Source organism: Cricetulus griseus, chromosome 6 (assembly GCF_003668045.3).
Source record: "Cricetulus griseus strain 17A/GY chromosome 6, alternate assembly CriGri-PICRH-1.0, whole genome shotgun sequence".
NCBI lineage: Eukaryota > Metazoa > Chordata > Mammalia > Rodentia > Cricetidae > Cricetulus > Cricetulus griseus.
Genome location: NC_048599.1, coordinates 88020071 through 88035881, shown reverse-complemented (window position 1 = coordinate 88035881; position 15811 = coordinate 88020071). Strand labels below are relative to the sequence as shown.

The window sequence follows — 15811 nt, the reverse complement described above, 5'->3', positions numbered from 1 at the left end:
GCTCTGCTGTGCTACTCTGGAGAGGTACAAGGCCTTGCCTTCAAAGCGTTGCAGCTTGTGTGCGGCGGGGAAAGTTTTGTTACCTCAGGGTTGACTCTCCCACCTGCCTTAGACATTGACGGGTGGGGGTGGGGGAAGGGCATCTCTCCCAAGTGATGCTGCCAAGTGGCAGATAAGGTGTGGTGCTAGGTTTCCCATGCTCATATTCACAAGATTGGTTCACCTGTGCTCTCAACAAGGTCATCTCTGCTGTGCTGTCCAGCAGAGCTCATTGTCCTGTGAGCTGCTAGTAGTCAAGGAATCAGTTCCCCCATGATCTCAGTCTGTATCCTTCCTCTCTCATCTGTTCAGATATGCCTCTGTCCACAGGACCTGGACCATTTCTCTCTCTCTCTCTCTCTCTCTCTCTCTCTCTCTCTCTCTCTCTCATAAAACAGTATACCATATTATACTTATGCTCCCTCTAATGGTGCCCATCTGAGAGGTACTACAAGGTACCATGTGAGTAAGGGGAGGACAGCCCCAGCCCTGTCTGTGGGTCTCCTTGTCCCACCCAGGACACCATTATACTTTGTTGGGCCATGCTTCCTCATCAAAAAAAGATCATTATACTGCCCAACTGCCCTGCACCAAGACACTGGGCAGGATCCTGGTAGGTTCATTTGACAGAGTTCTGCCCACCCTGGTTACATGGCATGGGATGGATGCTTTGCTAGAGTCCAGTGGGTCAGGGTTAGGGTTCCTAGTTCCTGTTTTGCTGAGGTCTGTGCACCCTGGCTGCATGTCATGGGGTGGGACAATCCTTTTTTCATAGAGAAAAATTAAGTTTATATATCTCAAATCAGAAGGAAAAATCCCATAATATATTCTACAGGTAAAGAAGCTTCATGGAGATAGAGTTCTCAGAAACAAATAAATTTTAGTACAAATAAAATTTAATAATATGAATTCTGCTTCCTTGATTCCAGGAGGAAGAAACTAAGAAAACTGAACAGAATGAAAAGAATACTTAAAGGTGATAAATGAACTCAATAGAAGTGCCTTCTTCCTGAAGTAGCTGTCTGCCTGAAGTACACAACTGCAATGCCTGGGGAAATTATTTTGGCAAGTTCTGAGGGAATGGTCCTGCTAAGCAATACTGTTTGTTAAACAAGGCCATGTGTTTGAAAGAGAACAAGGATAGGTATGTGGGAATATATACAAAGAGTAAATGATGCAATTATAATCTCACATTGAAAATCTTAAAGAAAAATAGTTTATGTAATTCACTCTCAAAACCCTACTGTGCTTCGGAAACAATAACTATATTCTACTCCAATAAGACTCTTTGAGTACAGTGTCACCCAGTTGCACTACATATCAAAGAACTTCATGATCTGTTTAATTTACCCAAGAACATGTCTGATCATGGTGGAGCAAACTTCAAGCTATATCAAATCAGCTCTAACCATATAGACTTACTAGACTAAGAGCCTTCATTTAATGGTATAGCTCAGTTAGTGATGAGTTCATTGTTTATAAATTGGGTTGTGGCATGGCTAAATGTAGAGCCCACAGTGAGTAAATTAGAAATGTTGAAAAGCTCCTCACCTAAAGAAGGTGAAGGAGAGATTCAAGGATCAATGAAATCATAATGTTGGTGGTATTTATAATCCAAACCCTACTACTCACCTAAAAAAGCATAGTAGACATAATTTTGTTTAAAAAAAAAAAACTGGAGAAAGACAGTTATGACTGAGAGAATGGATGATGAATGTTTCTGCTATCATTCTTTACTGTTAGTGAGGACTTAATGAAGAAAAATATAACACAACCAGAACATATTAATGAAATTTGATAATGGAGTTTAGGTGGGAGGAGACAATAGCAAATATTCAACACCCAAAGCCATAGTCTGTGGGATTAGATAATAAATAATAGAGTTGAAATTGAAATAAAGATATTAGGACCTGAATATGACTTGCAGCTCACCTCATTATAACAAGCATTTCTAAACTGAGACAGAATAATCAATTAGTACTGATTAAGCATTAGAGAGAAGAAATATATAAGAGTAGTAAAGTTATAACCTAAACTTGGATAGGTTTTTCCATTAAATGGCTCTTATTTCTGCTTTCTTCATGTCCACAACATAAAGGACAGTTGTTTTATTCTTCATTCGGTAAATGCTCTATATGGAGTCGATTGAAAATGATCATTGAGTCTTATTCTGATGTGAATAGAAATATATTTATTTGCCTTCTGAATGAATTTTTCTATTGAACAATCCCCTAAAAGCATCTTTCATTTGAGCATTTCTCAAGGTATAGATTAAAGGGTTTAGCATGGGAGTTATCATGGTATAGAACACAGCCACTGCCTTATCAATGGGTAAAGTAGTTGCGGGTCTCAGGTACACAAATAGGGAGGGCACAAAGAATAAGACAACAACTGTGATGTGGGAGATACAAGTGGAGAGGGCTTTGCGTCTCCCTTCTGCCCTGTGGTTTCTTAATGAGTACAGGATAACTGTGTAGGAGCCCAGAAGAAGTAGAAATGTTAATAGACAGATAAACCCACTGTTGGCAGCAACAAAGAGCCCCAGAATGTGGGTATCAGTGCAGACCAGCTCAAGCAAAGGGTTAAGATCACACATAAAGTGATCTATGACATTGGGACCACAGAAAGGTAAATCAATAATGAACAGGATCTGTATGATTCCATGAAGAAAGCCCCCCAACCATGACACTCCCACTAGCAGGTTACATACTACTCGGTTCATGATGGTTGCATAGTGCAGGGGCTTGCAGATGGCCACATAGCGATCATAAGCCATTGAAGTCAGTAGGATGATTTCAGCAGCTGCAAAGAAATGCTCCCCAAAGACTTGAGTCATGCATTCATTGAATGGGATAGTCTTTTTTTCATGAAGTGAATCAAAAATCAGTTTAGGGTTATTGACAGAAGAATAGCAGGCATCAATAAAGGAGAGATAGGCAAGGAAGAAGTACATAGGGGACTGGACCAACCTACTCTGTGTAATGGTGACCAGAATGAGCAAATTTCCAACCACAGAAACTATGTAAATGATCAAAAACACTGCAAATACAATTTTCTGCATTCTTTGGTTCTGTGTGAGCCCCAGGAGAACAAACTCAGTCACATTCCTCTTTTCCATCTGCTTCATTGGAAAGTTAATCACATTCCCAGGAAAAATAATGAATCATCAACTTCATTTGATATCTGCAGTCTCATAATTAACATTTAGATGCTACTCAGTGGTAAAATTTTGTGAATATTGATGTTGTTATTTTTCATGTACAACAAAGTTATCCTCCATACTTTGTGTTACTCAAAATGACTCCTGGATGGCTGGATGAAGACAGCTGAAAAGAACATACATAGGAACAACTTTTGTAAATAAAGCTGGAAGTGGAGCACTTCAAGTAAGTGGAAGATCAAAGTAGTGGCCACAATGTGAAGCTAAATAAGTTGCTTCTTAAAACTATGAAACAGGGAAGCATAAAAGAAAATATAACTCGACAACCAACAAACCATTTGAATAAGAAACTCTGGACACCATTATAGTAAACTGACTTTTGTGCCTTTGAAGAAACAGAGTTAAGTTCAGGTCTCTATCCAACCCAGGGAAGAATATTAGGAATTAGACCATCAAGTTTTCTTTTCATCACTTAATAAGGGAATTTTGCTTTGCAAGATACAAATAAGTTATGAATCTATCTTTTTCAGACAAATTACCAGGATCTAGAAAAACATTCATCTTGATATACTTTTATAAAATTAATATCAAATCACAATTAAAACAGCCCAATAGTGGATATGAAGAAGGGTCCGGTAATAATAGAAACTATTTAATAAAGGAATACATATTTTCTATAAAATAAAATAATGTATAATAATTGACAGTATATGTGAAAGGATTAAAATAGCTATAATAAAATATTTTTACTGTTGCCACACATTTATTCCTCATTCTCTTAATAACCTGTATTACTGCTGTTATTTATCTAATTTAGAAGTATGGAATAGATTAATAGAACCATTTATAAGATCAATATCAATATTAAATAAAATGACAAAACTTTCTCTTAATAGTAATTTTTTATGTATTTGTTCATTAAATCCCAGTTGCAAAACAACTTGATAATTACTATTGTAATATGTATAGTCATTTTATATAATATAAAACCAGATGAGTTAATGTTACTATGCTAGAAACCAGAAGAAAATTGATTACTTTGATTGTTAGTACTTAATTTTGCCTGACGAGTTTTATACTGAACTATGCATTTTTTCTACTCCCCATTCTTCCTCCCCCTCCCTTCAACTTTTAACCAATATTATTACTATTACTCACACTTTTATTACTAAACTTTATACTCCATAATAATAATTTTATACAAATGGCATTCATAATTTATTCTGAGTGTGCTTACAACACTCCATTGCATTTGATATGATTTGGGTGATAAGCTCAAATGACTAATTTTTTCAGCAAACATGTAGAAGCATTGTGACATATTTATAAGTACTAAGAAATTCAAGCTGTTGGATTCTTGGAATTGTTCTTTTAGCTTGGACTGTCTTAAGATTACCTTTTGCTAACATTATTATAAAGTGGGGGTCCCAGAATTCCATTAGGGACTGCTGAAGCTGTGGCCAAACACCTCCATTCAGGAATTGAAAAGAGCAAGAAAGAAGCCAGCTTTCCCTCCTGTCACTCCTCTCATTTTACATTCATTTCCTCAAACCTCAAGATGCTATTTCATCATCTGTCTAAAAAGTGAAAACTGCCTTGTAATTTACTGTGACAGTTGGTTGAAATAGAAAAACATGTACAGCAGTGACAAGAATAAGTCTTAAAGTTATTTTTTAAAGCTGTGTACACTTACCAGATAATCTTAAGTGAGTGGGTAAAAACATGGAGAAACATTTGACCCTGTCATGAACTCAAGAAGAACCCTTCCGTTCCCTTCTAAGAAACCAGAGATGGGTCTCCCAATGCGTTATCTGTGTCTGTGTTTAGATTCAATAACTTAATAACAATGTAATTAATACCAATCTTTTGAACTTATGACTGAGAGGCACAACTAATCATTCTTATCCTCATGATTTATTCTGATTATTAATGAAAGTATACAGGGGCAAAATAATATTTCATGTAATGGTAAGGTATGTCTTATTAATTGTTTAATTTCTATTATTTCACATTATCTAATGAAAATGGTTAAACATTTATCTGTTAAATTTTAAAAATTAGTGTGAAGTGGGAAACTTCTGTGACTGTATTTGACAAACATTGAGAGGTGATGATCCAATATGTGAAAAATCACAATATCTAATAAGCATATTTAAAAAACATACCTTAGTAGTTGGAAATGATCTTGACCATGGTTCTGAATATTCAGTGTTCACATCAATAGCACCTTCAGTGAGGCCTCCCCTAAAGAAAAGATACTTTTACTATGAAATAATATGAATATATTTCATAAGAAACTCCTTGGGTAATTCACTGTCAAATGTGTTCTGGGAGTGTCTTCATAAGAAAAATATTCCTCTGTTACACAAATTAAAATTATTTCAGAGAAAGTATGAACTTAGATGCTTAGAGGGCATTATAGATTTTTGTTTCCTGATTCTGGTCCTGAAAGATAGGAGGTAGCTAAGTTGCAAGAAAAACATCCAAATGGAACCACTAGTGGTCAATCTTTCAGTGAGGAAACATCTGTGTTCCACTTTAAAAGAATGTTTAAAATCGTATGCTTTCAGATTTCAGCAGTTTTATATCTGAGACCTCTCTCACAGGAATTCATTATATCCTGTGATGGAAATAACTTCTCTTAGATGCTGGTGTTCTGGAAATACATTTGCCAGTTGCCAGTTTTTCAACTGGGGACTGAGTTTCTAGTACCTGGAAAGTTTAAGTTTTTATTCCATTCTTTAATTTGAGCTTTTCTTGTTAAGAACCCACATACCAGCAGCACTTAGCACCTAACCTAGAGCTTGCCATATTTTACCAAGGCTGTCCAGAGATACTCCTGTCTCTCCCACAGCCTTCAATCACCCCCAGTGCTGGGTTTACAGGTGTGTTCAGCCACTTCCAGCTTTCAGGTTGATGTGGATGATACAACTCACCCTTGAACTATAAGCCTCTAATCCCTCTGGCCCTCTTGGAAAGTTTTTCTAATAAAACAAGCTGACACTGATTTTTTGTCTTTTTTAAAGGGAGTGTATGAACAAAAGCATGTATTATTATAAGGGTGAATTTCACTATTCTTATTTAAAATACCTTCCCTATGTATGTACGTATCCTCTGTCTTGCAGCTAAGTGAGATTTCTTTGGGCAAAATAATATGCAGAAAAATTTTAATGGCATGGGGAATGTTGATGTGTAACACTGAATACGAAATTTAAGATGAGAAACAATGTTGCAAATAGGTGTGGTTTCAAACATACACACACACACACACACACACACACACACACACACACACACACACACAAATGGTAATAATTTTTATACCCACCATTGTAAAACTCTCTATTTGACTACATTCTGGGAAGTTTTGAGGTTACCTGAAAAAGTAGTTTTGCAAAACCTGTTTTAATTTGAGAAAAATTGTGCATTATACAAACAGGATTTGTTTTAGTCATTATCTCCATCATTCTGGATTCACTTCTTACCTCTGACTGGGAACACATTAGACAAAACTGTTACATCAGCCATCACGTATGGTCAGTTAAAGTTCAATTGCCAGTGAAGACTTTGAAATGAAACCTAATTAGGAATAATTTTGGATATGCAGAAACTTGAGAGATTAAACAGACCCAAATACCTCACATACACTTTCCCCTTTATCAAAACTTACATTTTCATAGTTAACTTGCTATAATTCAGAAACTGGCATTAAGACAGCCTGATCAACTGAACTCTAGAATGTATTTGGATATCACCCTGGCTATTAATATTATTATTGTTATTATCATTATTATAGTTGCTAGTCTCTCTTTAGTTCCGAATATGAATCATAGCATTATACTATGATTTTATTTATAGTATACTATGATTTATACATAGCATTTTATTTCCTGATTTCCTTGTAAGTCTTCTCTGATCTTAAACATTTCTCAATTTTACAGGTTTTTTGCTCTTTAAGCCATTAAAAAGCAGAAACAATAATGAATGACCCTAATCTGAGCTCTTTTGGGGGATAATGTTACAGAAGCGAAACCTCATATAACCATAGTCAATTTGTTAAAGTGCTGACTACCATTTCACATCACAAGAAATTTGCTGCCTTTATTTTCCCTAATCTGTCTTTTGAAAATTAGCTGCTAAGTGTAGTTTACTCTCAGTGCAGACCTGTGTGAATTGAGCCTCAACTTTTACCACAGTAGTAAACTGGAAAATTAATTTTTTGGTTAAGTATATTTATTATTTCATTGAAAATAAATTTTCACTTAATATATTGATTATGACATTCCTTTCCTGAGCACCTCCCTGCTCTTCTGTATCCCCACTCTTACTGCTTCATACCCTTTCCATATCTGTTAGAAAACAAAGAGACGTGTAAGGAAAAATAATAATAAAACATGAGAAAATGCAACGAAATGAAACAAAACCAAAAACATCAGAATAGAACAAATAAACAACAACAACAACAAAAGAGCGGTGCGTTGGTGGCGCACTCCTTTAATCCCAGCACTCGGGAGGCAGAGGCTGGTGGATCTCTGTGAGTTCGAGGCCAGCTTGGTCTCCAGAGTGAGGGCCAGGATAGGCTCCAAAGCTACACAGAGAAACCCTGTCTCGAAAAACAAAAAACAAAAAAACAAAACAAAACAAAAAGAGCCAAAGTGGGGGGGGGGGACATTAGAAACCTATATACATGCAGAGAGCAGAGACACGTTTGCGCGCACACAGGAATCCCACAGAAACAAAATTAGATAATTAGATGCCATAAAATATGTGAAAAGGACCTGTGAGACAAGAAAGAAGATAGACCAGGACGGAAGGGAGGGAGGGAGAATGGGAGGAAGGAAAAGAGGGAGGGTAGGAGGGAGGGAGGGAAGGAGGGAAGGAAAGAGGTAGGAAAGGAACACCTTGACACAACATAATGAGACAAAGCTCTTCCAAAGATTCACTGAGTTCCTTTTGTGTTGGCCACCTCCTGCTGGACATGCAGTCTATCCATAAGAGTGGTTTGTTTTCTCACTGACTCTCCCTTACCAGAAACTAATTTTTCATTTGCAAATGGTTATCAATTGAAGATTGCTTCTGGGTTAGGTATGGCTGCTTGTGTACAATTCTTTCCGCTCTAGGGCACCATCTTGTACAGATTTATGTATGCTACCTCAGTCTCTGTGAGTTACTATGTGTGGCCATCAGTTGAGTTTAGAATGCCTTGTTTCCTTGGTGCCCTCCATCCTGTCTGGGTCTTATACTGTTTTATTTAATTTAAATTATTTAATTACTACTCATATTTATATATCCATTCCCCCATTCCTTCGCCCTCCCATCCTCCCATGTTCCCCACCCAACCCCCAACTCCTCAGGGATAGTGAGGCCTTCCACCTCTATCTGTCATATCATTTGGGAGAGGGCCTAGGCCCTCGTTGCTGAATCTGGACTGCAATAGTATCCCTCTATAGAGAATGGGCTCCCAAAGTCCATTTGTTCTCTAGGGATAAAGAATGGCTCCATTGTTAGAGGTCCCATAGACTGTCTTGGCCTCCTAGCTGGCACCCACAGAGGGCTTGGTTTGGTCCAATGCTAGTTCCCCAGCTTCATGACTAGGGTCTCCATGCTTTCAGTAGGTCAGGTCCACAGTTTCTGTAGGTCTCTCCAGCCCTGTCTTGGTTCCTTTGCTCATCCCTCCTCCCTCTCCACAACTGAATTCCAGTAGTATGGTTCAGTGCTTAGCTGTGGTGTCTGTTTCTGCTTTGAACAGCAACTGGATGAAGGCTCTCCTTCCTCTCCCTGGCCCCAGGCTCCCACTTTGGTCAGGGATTCTTGTCCCCATCCCCTTCTTGAATGCACTATGCAATCTTCTCTTGGGGTCCTCCTTGTTTTCTAGCTCCTCTGGCAGTGTGAATTGTAGACTAGTGATACTTTGCTCTGTCTAAAAATCAAAAGTGAGTGAGTACATACCACGTTTATCTTTTTGTGATTGGGTTACCTCACTGAGGATGGTTTCTACTAGTTCCATCCATTTGCCTGCGAATTTCAAAATTCCATTGTTTTGTTTGTTTGTTTGTTTGTTTTTGTTTTTTTTCTGCTGAGTAGTACTCCATTGTGTAAATGTAGCACATTTTCTCTATCCATTCTTTAGTTGAGGGGCAACTAGGGTGTTTCCAGGTTCTGCCTATTACAAATAATGCTTCTATGAACATGGTTGTACATATGTCCTTATTATAGGAGTGTGCATTCTTTGGGTATATGCCCAAGAAAGGAATTGCTGGATCTTGAGGTAGACTGATTCCCACTTTCCTCAGAAACAGTCATACTGATTTCAGCATGGTCTTATACTCTTTCTGCCTCCACTTCTACAGACTTCCATGAACCAGGAGGAAAGGAAAAGATTTAATAAAACATCCCTCTTAGTGTTAAGTGTACCAAGGTCTATCACTCTACATATTTTCTGGCTATGGATCTCTTTATATGTTTTCATCAGCTACAGGATGAAGCTTCACTGATGAGTACAGCAGAATGTGGTTAGGAATCATTTTATTGCCATGTTCCTTTGGATAACAATAGTATTCATTTCCTCTAAGTCCCTGATCTCTCTGAGAGTCTTGGTTTCTTGGCCATACAAGCAGTATCAGTTATGGGTTGAATCTCATGCAGTATGCATTAAACTAAATCAGATATTGGTTGGATACTCTCTTAAGATTAGTGTCATTACAGATGGGCATTGTTGGCACATGCCTTTAATCCCGCACTCCAGAGGCAGAGGAATGAGGATCTCCATAAGTTTGAGGCCAGTGTGGTCTACAGAATGAGTCCCAGAGCAGGCTACAAAACAATACAAAGAAACCCTGTCTCAAAAAACAAAACAAAACAAAACAAAACAAAAAATTAGTGTCATTATTGCCCAAGCATATCTTTCAGGAAGATCTTCATTGTGACAAGGTTGATGTTTACGTTTATTTATTTTTATCATGTGGATGGAGTACCTTTCATTATCATCAACATTGAAAGGCCCTAGATAGCCACCAGCTCAACTTCTTAGTGTTCAACCAGTTGTATAGGTGTTGTCTTCAGCAATAGGACCTTACCTTCAGTTTGTGGAGAGAAACCAATAACCTTGACAATAGACTAGGTTGTTTAGATTTTCCAATGGAACCTCATTGGACAACAAATTGATTAGATGTATCCCATTTTTTGGTCTTGAAAGCTTCATTTGATGACAAGAGATGTCCAACTGGGCCTTTGTATCTCCATTATTTGGTGATTGCATGTAGATAACCTCCATATATGTATATATTTTAAGAAACTTATTCTGTATCACATATCCATACAAACCTTTCAAATGCCCTTAGTGTTAGCTGCTTCTCCCTTTCCCCCTCTCCCATCTCCCTTCTCATTTGATCCTCCCCCATCTCTGTTTCTCCTTCCTAAAAGGAGTCTTTTGCCTCCACCCCTATTGTCCCATTGCTTATCAAAGACTTCTCAGCTAATATCCACAAACAAGCAAATCCATACTATGTTTGTCCTTCTGGATCTGGGCAACCTCAATTAGGATGACTTTTCTAATCCATACATTTACTTAACAATTTCATTATTTAATTTTTTTGAAGAGGTAAGTAATATTCCATTGTATAAATGTACTATATTTTCCCTATCCATTCAGCTCTTGCCATGAATCCATTGTCTGGCTATTACAGATATAGCAACAGTGAACATGGTTGAACAAGTATCTTATAATAGGATATAATGTCTTTTGAGTTATATATCTAAGGGCAATGTATCTACATCTCATATCAGATACGCATTGTTTAGATCTGGTTTATCCATGAAACATCTTGTTTTCTTCATATATAGGGATTGAAAGTTTTGCTGGGTATAATAGTCTGGGCTGGCAACTGTGGTCTCTTACTTTTTGTAGAATATCTATCTATGTCCTTCTGGCTTTCAGAGTTTCCATGGAGAAGTCTGTAATTCGGATAGGTTTGCCTTTATATGTTAGTTGGCTTTTTTCCTTTCCTGTTCTTTATATTCTTTTTTCATTCTGTATGTTTAGTGTTTGATTATTATGTGACAAGGGGACTTTTTTTTATGGTCCACTCTTTTTGGTGTTCTGTAGGCTTCTTGTACTTTCATTGTCATGTCTTTCTTGAGATTGGGAAAATTTTCTTCTATGATTTTGTTGAATAAGTGTTCTGAACCTTTGAGTTGGGTTTCTTCACATTCTTCTATACCTATTATTGTTAGGTTTGGCCTTTTCACAGATTGGTCCAATATTTCCTGGACATTTTGTGTTAGGGATTTGTTGAACTTAAGATTTTCTTTGATAGATGAATCTATTTACCTTATTGTACCTTCAATGCCTGAAGTTCTCTTGTCCATCTCTTTTATTCTGTTGGTTATGCTTGCTTCTGTAGTTCCTGATTGTCTACCCATCTTTTCTAATTCCAGCATTCCCTCAGACTTATTTTTCCCCTCCATATCAGCCTTCAAACCTCTCACTGTTTGAATTGTTTCTTGCAATTTTTGGTTTTTCTATTCTTCTATTTCTTTAAACAATTTTCTCATTTCCTCTTTTAGGGTCTCTATCATCTTCATGAAGTTGTTTTTAAGGTCATTCACTTCTTCATCTCTCTTGGGATGTTCAGGTTTTGTTGGTGTAGTGTCCCTAGACTCTGGTGGCATCATATCGGTTTTTCTATTGTTTAATATATTCTTTTATTGTCATGTTCCCATCCCTTCTTCCAGTGGGGGAAGGTGGGGTCTCTTCCTCTCCTGGTGGGTATAGGTCCAAGGTTCTCTTCTGGTGGGTGCAAGTAGATGGGTTTTAGGGTAGGTTCAGGCCAGTCTGAGGTACTCCCTCTCCTTGTGTGTGAGAGCAGGATTAGCACAGAGATGTCAACTTACTTGTGGTTTCTTGGTCTGCTGGGGGTATGTTGATCTGCCTGCAGAGTTCAGGCCAGGAGATCCCAGGGTGAGCTGAAGGACTTAAGAATTAACAAAGAAATAAAATAAGGAAACTTAGGAAAAAACCTCCCACACTAAAAACAGGGTGCCCTGACTCAGAAATCTAACCAAGGTCACAATGACCAAGTCCCTGGAATTTCCTAGCTGGCAGCAATAACTCCCTTACAAGGCCACAAGACAACCTAACTAAATACCAAGAATTCCCAGAGGGCCACCCTGCCCTAGGGTCATGAAGATGAGAACAGACTATCCCACTGAGTCAGGAGATCATCTGGCCCCAAAGATAAGAGACCTCCAAAGAACCTGTGACTCTGGTCACCACCCTAACCCCTAAAAGTCTATGGTTTTTTCCTATAAAAGAAGCCTGCTTTTGAGGAACAAGGCTTCCTTTGTCTGTTGGACTGGGAGGCCCATTTGCCCAAACGTCCCATAATAAACTTACCTATTGTTTTTTACATCAGCTGGACTAGACATGAGTTTTTTGGGGGGACCGTCTGATTTGTGGAGACTCCTCTATCTGAGGGTCTTTCAGAGCAAGGGGAAATTGGGTCTAAGAACAGGGGCTCAAGCTCACCTCTCCCCTGAGTGGGGGTGGATTGGCCCAGCCATACTAGCCGACTTGTGGTTTGATTTAGGCCATCTTGACTTGTATAAAATGGGATCTCAAGTGTCAGGGACCAAAAATTATTGATTACAAAGTTTCTTGGGGTCTAAACCTCCACTCCATTTTCCCGGAGCCAGAATATCCATTTTCTTGCAGATGCTGGCTAAATTGTCCCCTGTTGGCTTGGCTTCAGTGGAGAATGTCTCCTAGTTTACATAACAACACACCTAGGCCCTAGGTGTGGTCACACCTGTCCTGAGGTCCTATGTGCCTAGGGACTATTTTGGTGACTCTTGAATTAAAAGAACTACTTGATATCAGATATATACATGATAGTAGATGCCTTCTATGGTCACCCCCCCCCCCACTGTTGGAAAGCTATTTAGGAGGATGCTAGAGTAAACTGGAGACTCCAGTTTCCAGCATGGACTGAGAACCCTCCTGAAATGACAAGATGTCTGTGTCTGGTCTTTATTGCTGTTGTGTAGCTAGGAGTTTGCAGGTCCATGCACCGCCACTCAGGGATGGACTCAAGGCTGTTCAGATGGCTCCTATTACATCCACCAAGGACATCAGTCAGGAATAGATAAGTCTCTACAGAGGCATGGGACTGATACAACTGGGCCCTGGCACTCAAGGTAGTTTGATTTACATTTTCCTGGTAACTAGGGATGTTAGACATTTTTAAGTACTTCGTAGAAATGTGAACTTCCTCTTTTGAGAATTTTCTATTTAGATCTGTACCCCAGTTTTTAATTGGGTTGCTTTTTGATGCCCAGTTTTTAGCTCTTTATATATTTTTTGTATTAGCCCTTTCTCTCAGATATGAATTTGACAAACATCTTTTCCCATTCTGTAGCCTGTCTAAATGACAATGTCCTTTGCCATACAGAAGCTTTTCAGTTTCATGAGGTCCCATTTATTAATTGATGAACTGTGATAGTAGTGTTATTTTCAGAAGTATTTTCTTGCTCCAAAGAATTGAATGCTGTTCCTCACTTTCTCTTCTATCAGGTTCAGTGTATCTGGTTTTATGTTGAGTCTGTGATCCCATTGGAATTGAACTTTGTGCAGTGATGGTTATGGATTTCTTTGTATTTTTCTAAATACAGCAATTGATTATTTAAGGTTTTTATTTCAGTAAATTTTTAGAATTAAAATTTTGAAAGTTTTTATTCATCTTTCCATTTATTTCTTTTTTTTACTATAAACTATATTTTTATTCTATACATTTTAGTGAAATAATACACCTAATTTTGATTGTTCCAGCTGACCATTTGAACTTTCATGTCAGGCCATCTCTCCCTAAGTTTTGTATCTTCTTTGTTGTACACACTTCTAATGCTTGGAGTATCTTAAACATGTCTTTATTCATCTCTCTTTTTAGACCCCAGGAAAAACTCAGGGCTCCGGGGTCCTAGCCCAGGACCGTGGTCACCCCAATCACCAGGCAGATTCAAAAACTTGCTGCAAACTGCATGAGGCTTTATTGTTTAACGAGCTAACCCCATGTTAGCTCGGGTCTTTCACCCACTCACCATGGCGGATGGCTAGCAAAGACAGCTCGAAACAGCTGCCGAGAGATCTTGTAGGGCAGCATAAGGGGAATGTCTAGGGGTATGCACAGGCTCAGTATTGGTGTGCCTCCAGGCTTGGAGGGCTTGCCCTGTGTTGATTGGCCAATTGGATGTTATGGCCCATAGGCCCTCCCAGGGTGTTTGCTATGCTCTGCTCATCATTGCTGTGCACTTGTCCATAAAGCACACCCAGAGCCATAAAGCATAGAGCCACCAGCTAACTTCTGATTTGTTCCTTGCCACAAGGCAGGCATCTGACTTTTAGTGACTAAGACAAGGTCATGGCAAGCATGTGTTACTGCCATGGCTGCCGAAAAGGGGATCTGGTCCATTCATTTCCCCATTTTTTTTTTTTTTTTGAAATTCCAATCATGGAATTTCTGTCTCTCTAGTGCCTCCATCAGGGAGTGAGAGATCTTGACATCCCCATGCAAGGGAGTCCCTTCTGACTTAGCATTTTGACCAGGGAAAATGGACAGCGTATTCTTTCCCATGCTACTTCCTGCTGACTTTGGGATGAAGTTAGGGACCCCAGAAGGTTGAAATGCTAGTCAAACACAAAAGAAGGAATTTAGGCAATGGGGAATCCATCAGGGGCTGTTGGCAGAGTCTGTTGCAGAGACAAGGGGTGTCCAATCAGCTGGACTGGTTCACATCCACAGAAAGTCCAGGGTTTGCAGTCTACTTAGAACAGCCTGTAGTCAGCAACTGGTACTCAGATGTCTGCCAGAAGCAGAAACCTGTTTAAGACATGTTTAAACTAGGAACAGAGGTTAAAACTTATTTACTGAAGCCCACAGTGCAGAAAAAGCAGATATCTGGATATCTGTTCAAACAGCAGGAACATATTTATAACTTTGAGCCCTAGCAAAAACTACAGATTTGGGTTATAAGCATGTACATTTTTCTTCTGTCCAGAGAGCCTGGTATAGATTGGACAGAGGTGCCTTTGGCCCGATGAAAAGCCCTTTAAGTTTGTACTTAGATGACAACCAAAATAAACCTAAAAACCTTGAGCTTGTACCTGAACAGTAGATAGTCACTATTTTATCAGCTAGCATGCTGACTCTAGTGGATCTGACTGTCTGATGCTGCCAAGTTGACAACCATTAATACTTCAGACATCTGAGAAGTATATATTCTATCTGAATCTACTAAAAAGTGACAGAAGCTGGTTAGAAGCCAGTTCATATACAGTTAGCCATACCCAAGTTTCTCCATTACCGCTGGAGGCAGATGTCTCAAAGAACAGCAATCTTTGCCAGGCCTATACTGTGACACACTAATTCTAGAATAATATATTTTTCTATATATCTTAACTCCATTATATTGTAGAATAGCATTTATATTTAAAATATAGGCAATGAAAATGATATGTAAGCTTATTTCAAGTAAAACAATATTAGAGTAGGTTTTGGAGGACACACAAACTTGGCATGCAAAATATCTATAATTGTAGACTTAAGCATCTTCTGTGTG

General features: G+C 38.5%; 1 protein-coding gene across 1 annotated transcript; it reads right to left on the bottom strand.

Annotated features, from left to right (window-relative positions):
• Positions 1-2230: 2230 nt before the first annotated feature.
• LOC100770727 (olfactory receptor 4C46-like) lies at positions 2231-3166 on the bottom strand. Its single transcript, XM_027421115.1, has one exon. The coding sequence runs from the start codon at positions 3164-3166 to the stop codon at positions 2231-2233; it is 936 nt and encodes a 311-aa protein (XP_027276916.1).
• Between the last annotated feature and the right edge of the window lie 12645 nt (positions 3167-15811).